The 12152-nt window shown below is 40.2% G+C and overlaps 1 protein-coding gene across 10 annotated transcripts in view; it reads right to left on the reverse strand.

Annotated features, from left to right (window-relative positions):
- Positions 1–12152, reverse strand: part of DENND1A (DENN domain containing 1A) — a 406341-nt gene that overhangs the window by 18110 nt on the left and 376079 nt on the right. For all 10 annotated transcript variants that reach the window (XM_075015674.1, XM_075015669.1, XM_075015672.1 and 7 more), the window contains one exon: positions 7740–7828. In XM_075015674.1, the coding sequence (XP_074871775.1) occupies positions 7740–7828 (89 nt within the window). The remainder of the gene's footprint in view (positions 1–7739; positions 7829–12152) is intronic.

Genomic DNA, 12152 nt, shown 5'->3' on the forward strand with positions numbered 1-12152 from the left:
TTTACAGCAGATGATGCCATAACACTTTTGTCTTTTTTGTCTCCTCCAGCTGGTAAGAGGATGCAAGACTGCGATGATATTTTAGAGATGTTGGACAATACCCTCTCAACCTCACTGCAGTCATTCAGAACTAACATACCAGTGGTGCTGAGTGAACAAAAATCTGCCACTGAATAGAAGCTCCTCTTTATAAAGACCTTCCACATATGTACATGAGAATCATAGAAGAGTAGGACTGGAAGGGACCTCGAGAGGCCATCGAGTCCAGCCCCCTGCCCTCATGGCAGGACCAAGCACTTTCTAGACCATCCCTGAAAGCCATCTATCTACCCTCTTCTTAAATAGCTCCAGTGATGGAGATTCTACCACCTCCCTTGGCAATTCGTTCCAGTGTTTGATCACCCTGACAGTTAGGAACTTTTTCCTAATGTCCAACCTGAACCTCCCCTGCTGCAATTTAAGTCCATTGCCTCTTGTTCTATCCTCAGAGGCAAGGAAGAACAAGTTCCCTCCTTCTGCCTTATGACACCCTTTTAGATACCTGAAAACTGCTATCATGTCCCCCCTCAATCTTCTCTTTTCCAAACTAAACAAGCCCAATTCTTTCAGCCTTTCATCATAGGTCATGTTCTCTAGACCTTTGATCATTCTCGTTGCTCTCCTCTGGACCCTCTCCAATTTCTCCACATCCTTCCTGAACTGCGGTGCCCAGAACTGGTTAAATCTGATTTAAGGAAAATAAGCCACACCCCAATAGAATAGGTTCCAGAGAAAACTATTTTGGTATGCAATCAGCAGTAGCCATAGGCCATCACACACACACACACGTGCATGCGCGTTTAATTCTGCAGGTTTGTTGTGCTGCTTCCGGGATGCAGTGTGCAGCAGGCATGCCATCATGCTTTCATGTAGACATTTATTGTTAAGCTGTTTTGGGCTTTCTTTTTCTTTCTTTTTAGCATCAATGCACAAAGGAATGCACAGTACCAACTTTCTCCTGGAGCTAGTGAGATAAATATACTTGCTGCCAGGTGGCATTAGCAGCCATTACAAAATTAAACAATTACAATAAAATTTTAATTGGTACAAAAAAAAATGCAAGAAGCCAGCTGGTCTCCCTGTTCCTGGTTCATTTCCTAATCCTGACTGCAGGTCCCTGTGAAAGGTAGTCTCACACTTACGACAGATTGAGAGAAATGTCACTAGTCCAGTACAGCTAAGACATTACATTTCACTCTGTGGTATGAGGATTGAGGCAGGCACAGGCTGAGAAATGCAGCTGTGCTTTAGTTCATCAGAAGGACAATGGTGTTTCCCTCCCCACTTGTCTACATTTTCCAGTGAACATGGGACTGTGATTAGGTCAGAAAAATAGCCAGGTAGATTAATTTATTGGTAATAAGAATCAGTCCTCAGGGGGAATTTTATACCCTGATGTAAGTGTTACAGGACTTCTGGCTTTTAACAGACTAAACATGTTATAGGCCTCTGTTGGTGTACAACCCTCTGGGCATGGTTTGGAGGACACTTGTTTCAGTGTCAGTCTGGTGAGACTGTTCAGTACAGTGCACATACCCAAGCAGAGGAGAAACAGACTAAACCAGGCTCTGCCCTGCAGGAAGGGAGCAAATGGACGAAATACCTGATCCCCTAGAGTTTTGCTGGACTAGGGATTCACTGCTTTCAAGATCAGGTCTTTGCATCAGAGAGAGGGCTTCTGAACTGTGCATTACGTTACGAAAGGAAAAAATTGGTCTATTTGTTTGAGACCCAAGTCATGTCCAATGACACCACTGGCATTTATGAGCACACACCAGGCAAACAGAGAAGAAAACAATGGGGGCTTTGAAAGGGTGGGTTTTCCTGGGTCAGGTTTTGTTTGTTTCATTACTACATCCAAAACAATCCCTGCTCTTCCCGTGGAAAAGTCCCCGTGACACATACACTCTTATTACTGCAGGTATGACTGCAAAACCTCCATTTCCAAACGCGTCGGAAACCTGCTGATCACAACTCTGCTTACTGGCAAAGTCAGCATTATGCCCAGCAGGACTGCTGTTCAGAGAGGAAGGGTTTGTCTGGTGGCTAAGCTCTCCGTGGAGCAGAATTGAAAGGATATGGAAGAGAAGGAAGGAAAACATAAAATTAGAAATACTATCATCACAAGCGGGGCCAAAAGCTGGGAATCACATGCGTGATCACTGGATGCATTGTGCTCTTGGCACAAGGAGTGGCTACGTTCAACTGCTACGAGTGTGATCAGGAGGAAATGTAAATCCTGCTGCATTCAGATCATTCTTCCCATAAACCAGGAGAATTCACTCTTCCTATCTGTGCTGCTCCTCCTGTGTCTCAAACCTTCCCATGCTCACCTTAGAGGTTACAGCATGATAACAGTACAGACCGAAGGGAGACACATGCAGCACAGTGTGTGGAATATGCTGCTCTGGGTTACTCTGCTACTGGGAATGATTTACTGTTTGGCATTAAGAACAAAGAGTGTCTAAAATTTAGAAACAACACTTTCACTCTGAGGAACCTTGGAATGATTCTAGTTATTGTTGATTGCACCGTGGCACCCAAAGATCTCCGGCTAGGCTGGGGCCTCAGTGTGTGAGGTGCTCAGTGTATCTCCTGAACCACAGGATTCCATCTGAAGAGTGGAGACCCTCATTTACAGATGAAACGCAACAAGTGAGTATAGAAAAGAACTGGGTACATCCCCAGCAGCAAATGGTTTCACAGAGCTACACAATTGAAGCTCTGGCAAAAACATTTAAAGATTTTTCTCCCCCTGTCCCTCCCCCCCCCCTTTTTTTTTTAAAGTGCTGCACCAACTATAACAAACTTCAGAGCTTGGCCTCCCATGATGTTTCTGCCTTTCTAGGAGAAAGTGTCCATGCTCTTATTGTTCTCAGATAGTAACATATTCATTTGCCTGCTGCCACCCACCCACACTCAGTCATCCCTCTTACTGAGCATTCCTAGTTGTTCCAGAAACACATCTGACCTCTCCTCACCAAGCCCTTTACGTCTGATGATGGGCCATGACTCTACATGAGCCCCTCTCCCTGGGTGCCTGGCAAACATTGAGCTGTGAGGTTATTAGGACCCCTGGGTCTCTTTTGTTCTTCTTGCTAAGGACAGGAGTGAATCCCAGCAAGAGAAGGCCTATCCAGATGTGCAGAACATGCCGCAAAATTCCTGGCTATCTAGAGGCAGTTGGGCCCTTTCCATTGTTTAGCTCCTTGCTTTTTGACCTCTCTCCCTGCTCCCAAGCCAGAAGCCAGTCTCCTCACCCTCCCAAAAGAAGCTCACGAAGTTGGGAGCTAATGGTCTCATCAGAGTCCCAGAGGCTCAAACGCTGCCCCTGGTGCTGCTGTAACTACTTGTCCCATGTCCCACCTCTGTGATAAGTGGCAGTGGGGACTCTATTACAGAATCTCAACAATCACTGGTAACAAGCACCTGTCTGACCAAAAAACAAACAAAAACAAAAAAACCAAACAAAAACCCCCAACAACAAAAAAACCAAAACAAACCAAAAGCCTAAAAAACCAAACCAAACCACCAAACAAAAAACAAAAACAAAAACAAAACAAAAAGGCCTCTTCACTTTCCATTCCCTGGGCAGCAGTATAGATTAACCATCCTGGGGCTTACAGGATGGGACACAAAACCCCCACAAGCTATACAGTGACATCCACAAAAAAGGTGACTATTGGTATTTGTACAGTAAAACAAAGGGTGCAGTTGCCACTCAGCTGTGCTGTTGCTACACCACAGTCACAGATAAAGCTCCTATCCTATGCCCCAGTGTATGATGCTATTCAGCACACAGTCCAAAAATGGACTGGCCTCGTTTTGCTGCTACGTTGCTTTGCAAACTCACATCCAATTAGCTGTCCTCTATCACCCAAGTCTCTGTCAGCATTATTGCCTTACATGTTTCTCATACACACACACTGACTTTCCAAGATCTTTGGACACAAGAGACAAGTTTTAAAGCCAAATTTCATTAAGTTACAGTCCATTCACATTTTTAACCTATCTGGGTCCACTGTTTTTATTCCTCCAACCTGAATGGTGTTTACAACTCCTGCCAATTTGATGATATCTGTAGTTTTCATTAACAGGATATGCATTTCCTCTTCAGCCCATTCATGAAGCTGATGGAGAGACACATTCACAACAGCAAAAGGAATCTGCCTGAGTAGGGGAAAAAGAATTTCCTGTTGGTGCTTGCAAACCTTTTGGTTTTTACCACCAGGTGAAACAAGGGTGCATCCTGACATAAGAGAGACAACATAACTGGTCATTCAAGAGAAACCTAAGACAAATCTATCATTTGGAAAGGCAGAAGAAAACTACAAGTAAAAGGTGGTTTTTTTGTTTTTTTTTTTTTGTTAAAAAAAAGAGAGGTCTTCCATTCAACTCTGCCTACATCTGGCCTGAAGAGAAATGTGACCAGCATGGAACAGTTCTTTGTGTATTAGAATGATATAGCAGAAGCCTGCTCTAGTCTAGACAATACACAGAGATGGGCCAAAAACAAGAGAGAAAACCTGTGTGGTTTTTAAAAAGAAATCCTGTCTTTGTGGTTTCTTTTAAGAGACACATAAGAGCACTCTCCCCTCCTGGGAAATGTAAAAGATAATGGCTTGTAGAAAACGACCTTAAGGTTCTCTCTTTAATTAGGGTCAGCTATTCTTTAAATGTTTTTCATTTATTTAAAATGCTGTTCTGGGGTAAATAGTGAGGAGGGAGGTCAGGATTAATGAATCTCCTCCTGTTCAAAGGCACCTGCCCAACCATACTTCAAAGGCTCAAACCATTTATATTAGCTTTATTGTTAAGCAAAAGATACTGCATATTTCTGACACCACCACATAGCTAATCCTGACTGGTTTGAGATCTTGCCTGGGGTGATGCTTGGGTGCCATGCATTTCATGTTCTCCGATGAAGATTTCCATCTTCTCTCATAGCACCTTGATGCTGCATCTGCCTCCTCTTTTTTTCCCCATTCATCTTCCCAATACCAGCACATCTTTGGTAGGATTATTTTTATAAGGGGTCTGATTTAAGATGATACCATAGTACTAAATGGCTAGCAGGAGGCTCCCTATGTTTGCTGAAGTTTGTCCTGCCAGGTAAATTTGATGACAAGAGTGAATCCAACTGCTATTGTAACAAGACATCTGGATTGGGAGAAAGACTGAAGATGAGACAGATCAGAAAGATTTAGAAATACAAGCACCACATACCAGATGTCACTGGCACGAGAAGCTACTCCTTTCCCACCCCCACACACTCCTGACGGTCACATAAAATGTAAAATTAAAAACCCAGTCCTGCTCATGGTGAAATGCCAACATGTAATTGTCAGTGAATGCGCCTAAAGAATGGGTCAGTTTGTGGCTGCAATGAATCATCAATATGGTTTGCATTCACTGCTACTTCCATAATAGAGTAATTTAGAGGTTTGTTCAGTTTCAGAGGCTGAATTTTTAGGAATCTCAGGCAAACTAATCAGGAACTTCTAACAAACTGACTGCAAAAAATAAAATGTGGAATAGAAATGGTAATTTGTATTTAACCAGTCTGTATGAATGTAAAATTCCAATGAGTTTTTTTAACCAAACGTCTTTAATTTATATCATTCTGATTCTTTTGCAACATGAAAGGTAAATAAAGTTTAGGAGTAAGTCAAAGTAAATGTTGTCAGGCAGCTTAATCCAAAAATGTGTAATCCTTACAAAATATGCATGGTGGTTACACTAATTCCTTTATCCTATCCCTGCAGTCTATTAGTCATGCAACAACAATTCAAGGCTCAGCATGTTAATGAAATGATTCACAAAATATGTTTCTTTATACAAAAATGAACACTATAATCGTTATGCAAGGAGAGCCTTCCATGAAAGACCATTCAAACTCTTGCACAGGACTGGCTTGCAATCATTCCACAAGAGGGCAATCAGATTCCACTATAAAATGTATAGGATAATTGTGGCTCAGTTTAGAAGTGACCACTTATTTCCAGCTGAATATAAACTATAAATTACACCCATTCTTTCTAAAGAGTTGAGAATAATTAAGTTTACAAAAGCTAAGTATTTTCATGTTCTAAGTTTTCAGATACTTCCAGAATTAACAGTTGCCTGCAATGTGGAATGTTGGCTAAGGTATTGCACTGCCATGAGACCTAGTCACCTTATATTAGAAAGCAACCAAATAATGTAGAGTGGACATAACATAAGTGATTATTAGCACTGGGTGGGAAAGGAATACTAAGATAGAAAGTATTTTAGAAACTGAAGTAAGTTCACTTTTCAAGAGCACAGTACAAAATGTTCCAAGGTCAAAAATAAAATTAATTCTTTTTGTAAGTTGGTTTAGACAACTTATATTCATGCTAGTGCCCGCTGTTCTTACCTTGCTACCTGAATGTTTGCCAGGTGAGTGCCAAACACCTCTGTCCTGACACTATTTTTCAAGACATCTTTTTCTGTCAAAAACCCCTGGCAGTATACCCAGACCTAAGCTTCCCAAATTCTGAACTAAAATAAGGCAGCCTGTTTATTTAGACACTCAGAAGTGCAGCAAATTAGTAGTAGACTTTGGTAACCAAACAGAAGAGCCAGGTAATCACTTCTTTTGTAATTGTAGGTGGCATAAACATTTACTTTCTAAATAATTTGCTAAATAAAAATGAGTAACAAAGAAAGGTGAGTATCATTGTTATTTCAAATATATCCATCCGGTATGGTAAGTGTTCCTAAAGCTGCATTAGTAAGGAGCGATATCCATTCTCCCTTTAGACTTATACTTGATGACTAGATCTGATGAAGTGGGTCTAGCCCATGAAAGCTCACCACCTAATAAACCATTTTCTTAGTCTTTAAAGTGCTACATGACTGCTGGCTTGCTTTGTTTTGATGGCCTATAGTTTAACTACAGGTGGAAACACTATTGCTACTGAATCAACTACTCTACAAATCTATGTCTTCTGTGAAGTCCTTTTGTTTGGTAGCTTTCATTGAGAAAACTGTCAAACCTTCCCTGTCCAAGATAACAAAACATATGATGAAACTTTACTGTTTTGAACACCACAAGATGCCAGAAAGCAATGCTTGTGTGGTGTTCACATGTGATATATGTTAGTCACAGGAATGAAACTTATTTATAAAAGTGATTTAGAGATATCTTCAATCAGCTTACAGAGCTTACGAAATATTAACTACTAAGCAGATGTTGAGCACTATAACACTTTCACTATAAGGTGCTCTCTGTCAAGTTTCAATTGGCAGAAGGAATTCAACAATTATATAGCACCACCTTTAAATGTCTCATGAAACTCTCCCTAGCTCCTAGGCAAGGCCAGTCAATGATGGCAAGTTATAAATAGAGCTGGTCATAATTTTAGATTGAGTTTTTTAAAATTAAACAAATGTATTTTTCCAAACTGGAAATGTTCACAAATAGTTTTATAAAATTCTGTTTTTTAAAATACATTTAAAAATATTAATATTTTGCCTCTTTTTAAAAAGTTCTCTCTCAACTAAAATGTTGCCCAATGTTTATCAATAATGAAAAAAATTTGTTTCATAATCAAAATTGCCTTGAAATTCTGATTTTTTAAAAATTAGCTTTCTTTGATCAACTTTAATTATAAGCCGATCTCAGATGTTTTATACGATCAACTCAAGGTCAAGAAATTAAACAACAAAATACTTACTGTTCTGGACTAGAAACCGAAGTCCTTCGCCCTTCCACAGCAATGTTGCTCTTGGGTCTCTTAACAACGTGAGGTCTTGGAGGACGAACCTATTATATACACACACAATGGAGACATTTTCATCAAATACTCTAACCAGCATCAAAACAACAGACATGATCCTCATAAAATCTGCAAAAACTGATCATTTGCAAACTTAACCATTGCTTTCATTCAGAATCCCTCTTGCAAATGTATATATTTCCGTGCCACATTGAATTTATAATTAAATCTGTATTAAGCTGAACTAGAGACCACATCATTAAAGGATTCTGAATAGAACTTGCACAAATTTATATGTAAAGTTTATTCTTGAGTAAGGGTTAAAACGGTTTAACTTTCAAATGTAATGTAAATGCCTTTGGCAGTTTAGAATAATTTTGAAGACATGGGTAACTGGAAGAGTGAGGTCAATACACTGACTGATGGATGTTAGCCATGTACTAAAAGTTTATTTCACTTTTGCCTGCAAGGGATGAACAAATACTAGATCATCTGAGCCTCCAGACTGATGCACCATGGAAAGACATAATTGTTAAAATGAAAAGGGAAAGTCTTGTATTTTGTTGTACGTTGTACTGGAGACCAGAGTTCAGCTCCAAAACCATGCTCCTTTTGTTTGCCTGTTTGTAATAAACTGTTTGACTCTCTATAGCAATCGCTTCTGTACAGAGAAGACAGCACTGAAAGAAAGGAAGAAGTGAAAAGTGAAAGCATGAAAACCGTTATTAGTTTCCATGATGCCATAAAGAGTTTGGTTCCTTTCAACAGATTAATAGAATGTATTATTAGGCATGTTTCCATTAATACCAAAGAGTTCTGTATGTAAATTTTATTCAGCAGCCTTCAATAAAATCTAATATTTTTCTGCAGTCAGATGATACATTTGATAAGCAGTTTCTGTTCGTCTTATCTGAAGTTACCTATCTATCATCTGCTACTGAGAAACACTGCTTTTTTGCCAGCACAGAACAGGAAATACACATACTTCACATTCGGGAATGGAACAAACACAGGCCCTGATAATGCAAACATTTATACACATGCCTAACTTTCTTCACATTAGCAGTATTACTGAAGTCAGTGTGACTACTTGCATACCTCAAGCTAAGTGTTTGCAAGGTCAGGGCCACATGGTACAGATCACTGTCTCCAGTGGGAGTTTTTCATATTCAAGAATTGTTTTCATAACAAATCTCTAAATTGTTGACTTAGCCTAACATTCAGCAATAATCTTCAAAGCTCCCAAATAAAGTATGGAACACAACTAAATTTCTGCCCTCCCTAAGGTTGTGCTTTCTTAATGGCTGCAGTATACAGAAAGCTGTTAAAGGTCGACATCTTAAATGCTCTTTGGATGACTGGTGAATTTGTTTGCAGTGAGAGCTGATGATTTCTCCTCCCCACACAGTCTGGTTACAAGAACATAAAGCTCCAAGTTTCACATGGGGAAAAAGCACTGAATCCTGTGTGTCGGGTTTGCATGCTACACACGAACATACATAAGATAATAGCAGAATTATTATCTTTTGAATTTTCATTTCAAAGGAAATAGTGTGCAGCAGAAACCGTGGAAAAGTTCAGAGACAGACTGCTGCTATTTGTGGGGGGTGAAGGAAGGGTTTATAGAAAGGTCAGATGTTAAGGTCTCGAAGATCAGTCCCCACACAAGAATGTTCCTTTCGACAAAAAAGGCAAGTTAAAAATGTGAATTTATGGCAGGAATGGAAGGATTAAGTTTGTGGCAACTTCCACTGAACTTGCAACGTGGTGAAACATGGGGAAAAGAACAACAGAGCTAATTAGACGAGCTGAGCTGTCAGAGTGCAGCTGAATGGCTCAGTGCCAACAAACAAAAAGAATGGGCTGGCAATCAGCAGGATCGATGGAGAAGACTGCTTCATTAGGGATGATAAAACAGAAAAAGGGAGAGAGGGAGGCAAAGCAAGAGGGATACAGGGAGGGAAAGAGAGACGGAAAGAGAGAAAGGAAGAAAGAAAGCTGTTTAATTAAGCCTGAGCTGGAAGATGATGCGCAAAGCTGGCTTGTCATTGTGCTGCAAACATTTTCACCTTTTGGGTAGTACTCAAGGGGGGATGACTTTGGATGGCTCCTCTAGTGTTACCAGCCCAGCAGTGTCTGGGGAAAATTTTAAGAAGGATTTAGAGCACTGTTCTAGAGAGACTGCAGGGAAACATCAGGAAATAAGCCAGTTCCTTGCTGGCTGTGAAGCTCTCTCCCCCCCCAACCCCCTCCCGCCCCACGGAGTCTGATATGTGTACTGAGTGCAAAGCACCTAGAAAATCTCACTGTGTGTGTGAAATAAAGGACAAATACCTAACACAGAAGGGTTAAATTTTCACATAATGCTCCCTACTTCACCTTACACATTATTACTCAACATTTTCAGCGCTTTCCTTTACCTGAAAAGAAGTTTCATTCCAGTGCTCTATAAACAATGGCTCCTTTGTCAGGGTGTTACATCCATTCCCAAACAGAGAAATATAAAAAGGCTATTTCCTTACTGTGTTTTTATTTGAAACTGCCCCGGTGATGCATGCTATAAGCACTCCCACCCTGTAAACGCCATCAACTAGTATCTGCAGAAAGCAGTCGTTCTCAACCTTTTTTCATTTCCAGGCCCTAAACATTTAGAATAGAAGCACAGATCTCTGTGGAAATCTTAGTCTGTGGATGTCAGGGGTCCAAGAACACAGGCTGAAACCCACTCCTATGGTAACAGTCAACTTTTGTGGACCACTTAGACAGTCTGTGGACCCCCAAGCTTCTGTAGAGTACAGGTTGAAAAGGACAGGGATTGAAAAGCACTCAGTATTTCCTGGCAGAGGACAAGGGGAAGCAGTGTCGTGTGGTGGCTGGACCTTTGCAGAGAAGTCAGGGTAACTGGAGTGAATGCCATGGCAAGTCATTTCCGGATACCCACTTTTGCAATATGCTCTAAGATACAGAGATGGAAAAGCACTCTCTGCAGAATGTTACATTTTAGATTAAGGAAGAGTGTTATATCTATTCAAAACAAGAGTATTGATAAACATGTAACCTCTGGTTTTAGTAAACTTTAAAGGCTAATCATGAGCTCCTTCTGCATCCACCACTTATCACTCAAAGCAACATTCCAACAGCTATGTATTCTTCTAAGTACATGCAAATACAGTGTATAAGTCACAGTGGTTCTAGCTATGCACAGTTGCTTTACAATCTACTGTAATCATACACATTTATCTTGATTTTCATCCTGATGAACCCAGCATTCCAGTTGCATTTGCTAGCATAGGCTGGTGAATGCAACAGGAGCTTTTAGTATCACTTTCCAACCTATTATTAATCACTTCGGGAGCAAAGTCAGCTGACACAAACACATCATCCTGAGGACTGCTAATGCACTACATCGTAGAGATTAAACGGTTCTGCTTTGACATACTAAAAGATTCAAACTGAAGCAATATTGTTCAGTAATATTTTGTCCACTGAAGCTCCTGTGTGGCCTGATGGCACTTCACCAGCCTAGAACAGAACCAGAGGAATGTGAAGTGTGACAGGAAACTTCTGGTTTTAGAAACAGTATGGGGAAAATTTGTACCCTGTATACCACATCTTGGAGGGTTTCCAATATCAATTACATTCAAGGAGATGCATAAGCAAAGTTAGCGCTACCTTTTATATATATATTGAAGGACTCTGTACAATGCAGAAATCCATAACACGAAATCTTAAGATGAACACCCACAGATACGAAGAAAAACACATGCCATTTAAGTATCAACTAGGAACATGCACTGAAGGTTAAAAGTGAACCCACGCCCAAGTGCACTAGTTAACCTGCTTGCCTGCACATCAGACATTAAACAACTTAAGTTTTAGCAAGACTAGATTTGAAAACTTGCTAGGTTTTTAAAAAAAATATATATGTAAGAAAGCAAGCAAAGAAAGCATTTGCTTTCTGATGAAATTATGCTCGCTGGGCAGAAATCCTAAATAGAATTAAGTACCCTCTTAGTTTGTTGCAAAAACAACTGTCAGCATGAACTGACACAAACTTATTTCCTTTGGTAAATAACAGTTACTGCCTCAGATCTAGCACAATCTCCATTTTAAAGGCATCTGCAACAGTTAATATGAAGCAGTATGGCTACAAATCAGTGTTTAAAATAGAAAACTGCTTAGACAACATTTCCTTGCCTAACACAGGTGCTGCACTGATTTCTGTGTAGCTTTTTGGTAAAACACACATTTGGTCTGATCAAGATGTAGGTGCCTGAAATTTTTTTAATAATCAAATGGGTCTCCAAGTAACATTTAAAAATGAGCATTATGCACATTTCTGTTCAGAGCACAATGTGGTACTGTCCAGAT

Source organism: Carettochelys insculpta, chromosome 21 (genome assembly GCF_033958435.1).
Source record: "Carettochelys insculpta isolate YL-2023 chromosome 21, ASM3395843v1, whole genome shotgun sequence".
NCBI lineage: Eukaryota > Metazoa > Chordata > Testudines > Carettochelyidae > Carettochelys > Carettochelys insculpta.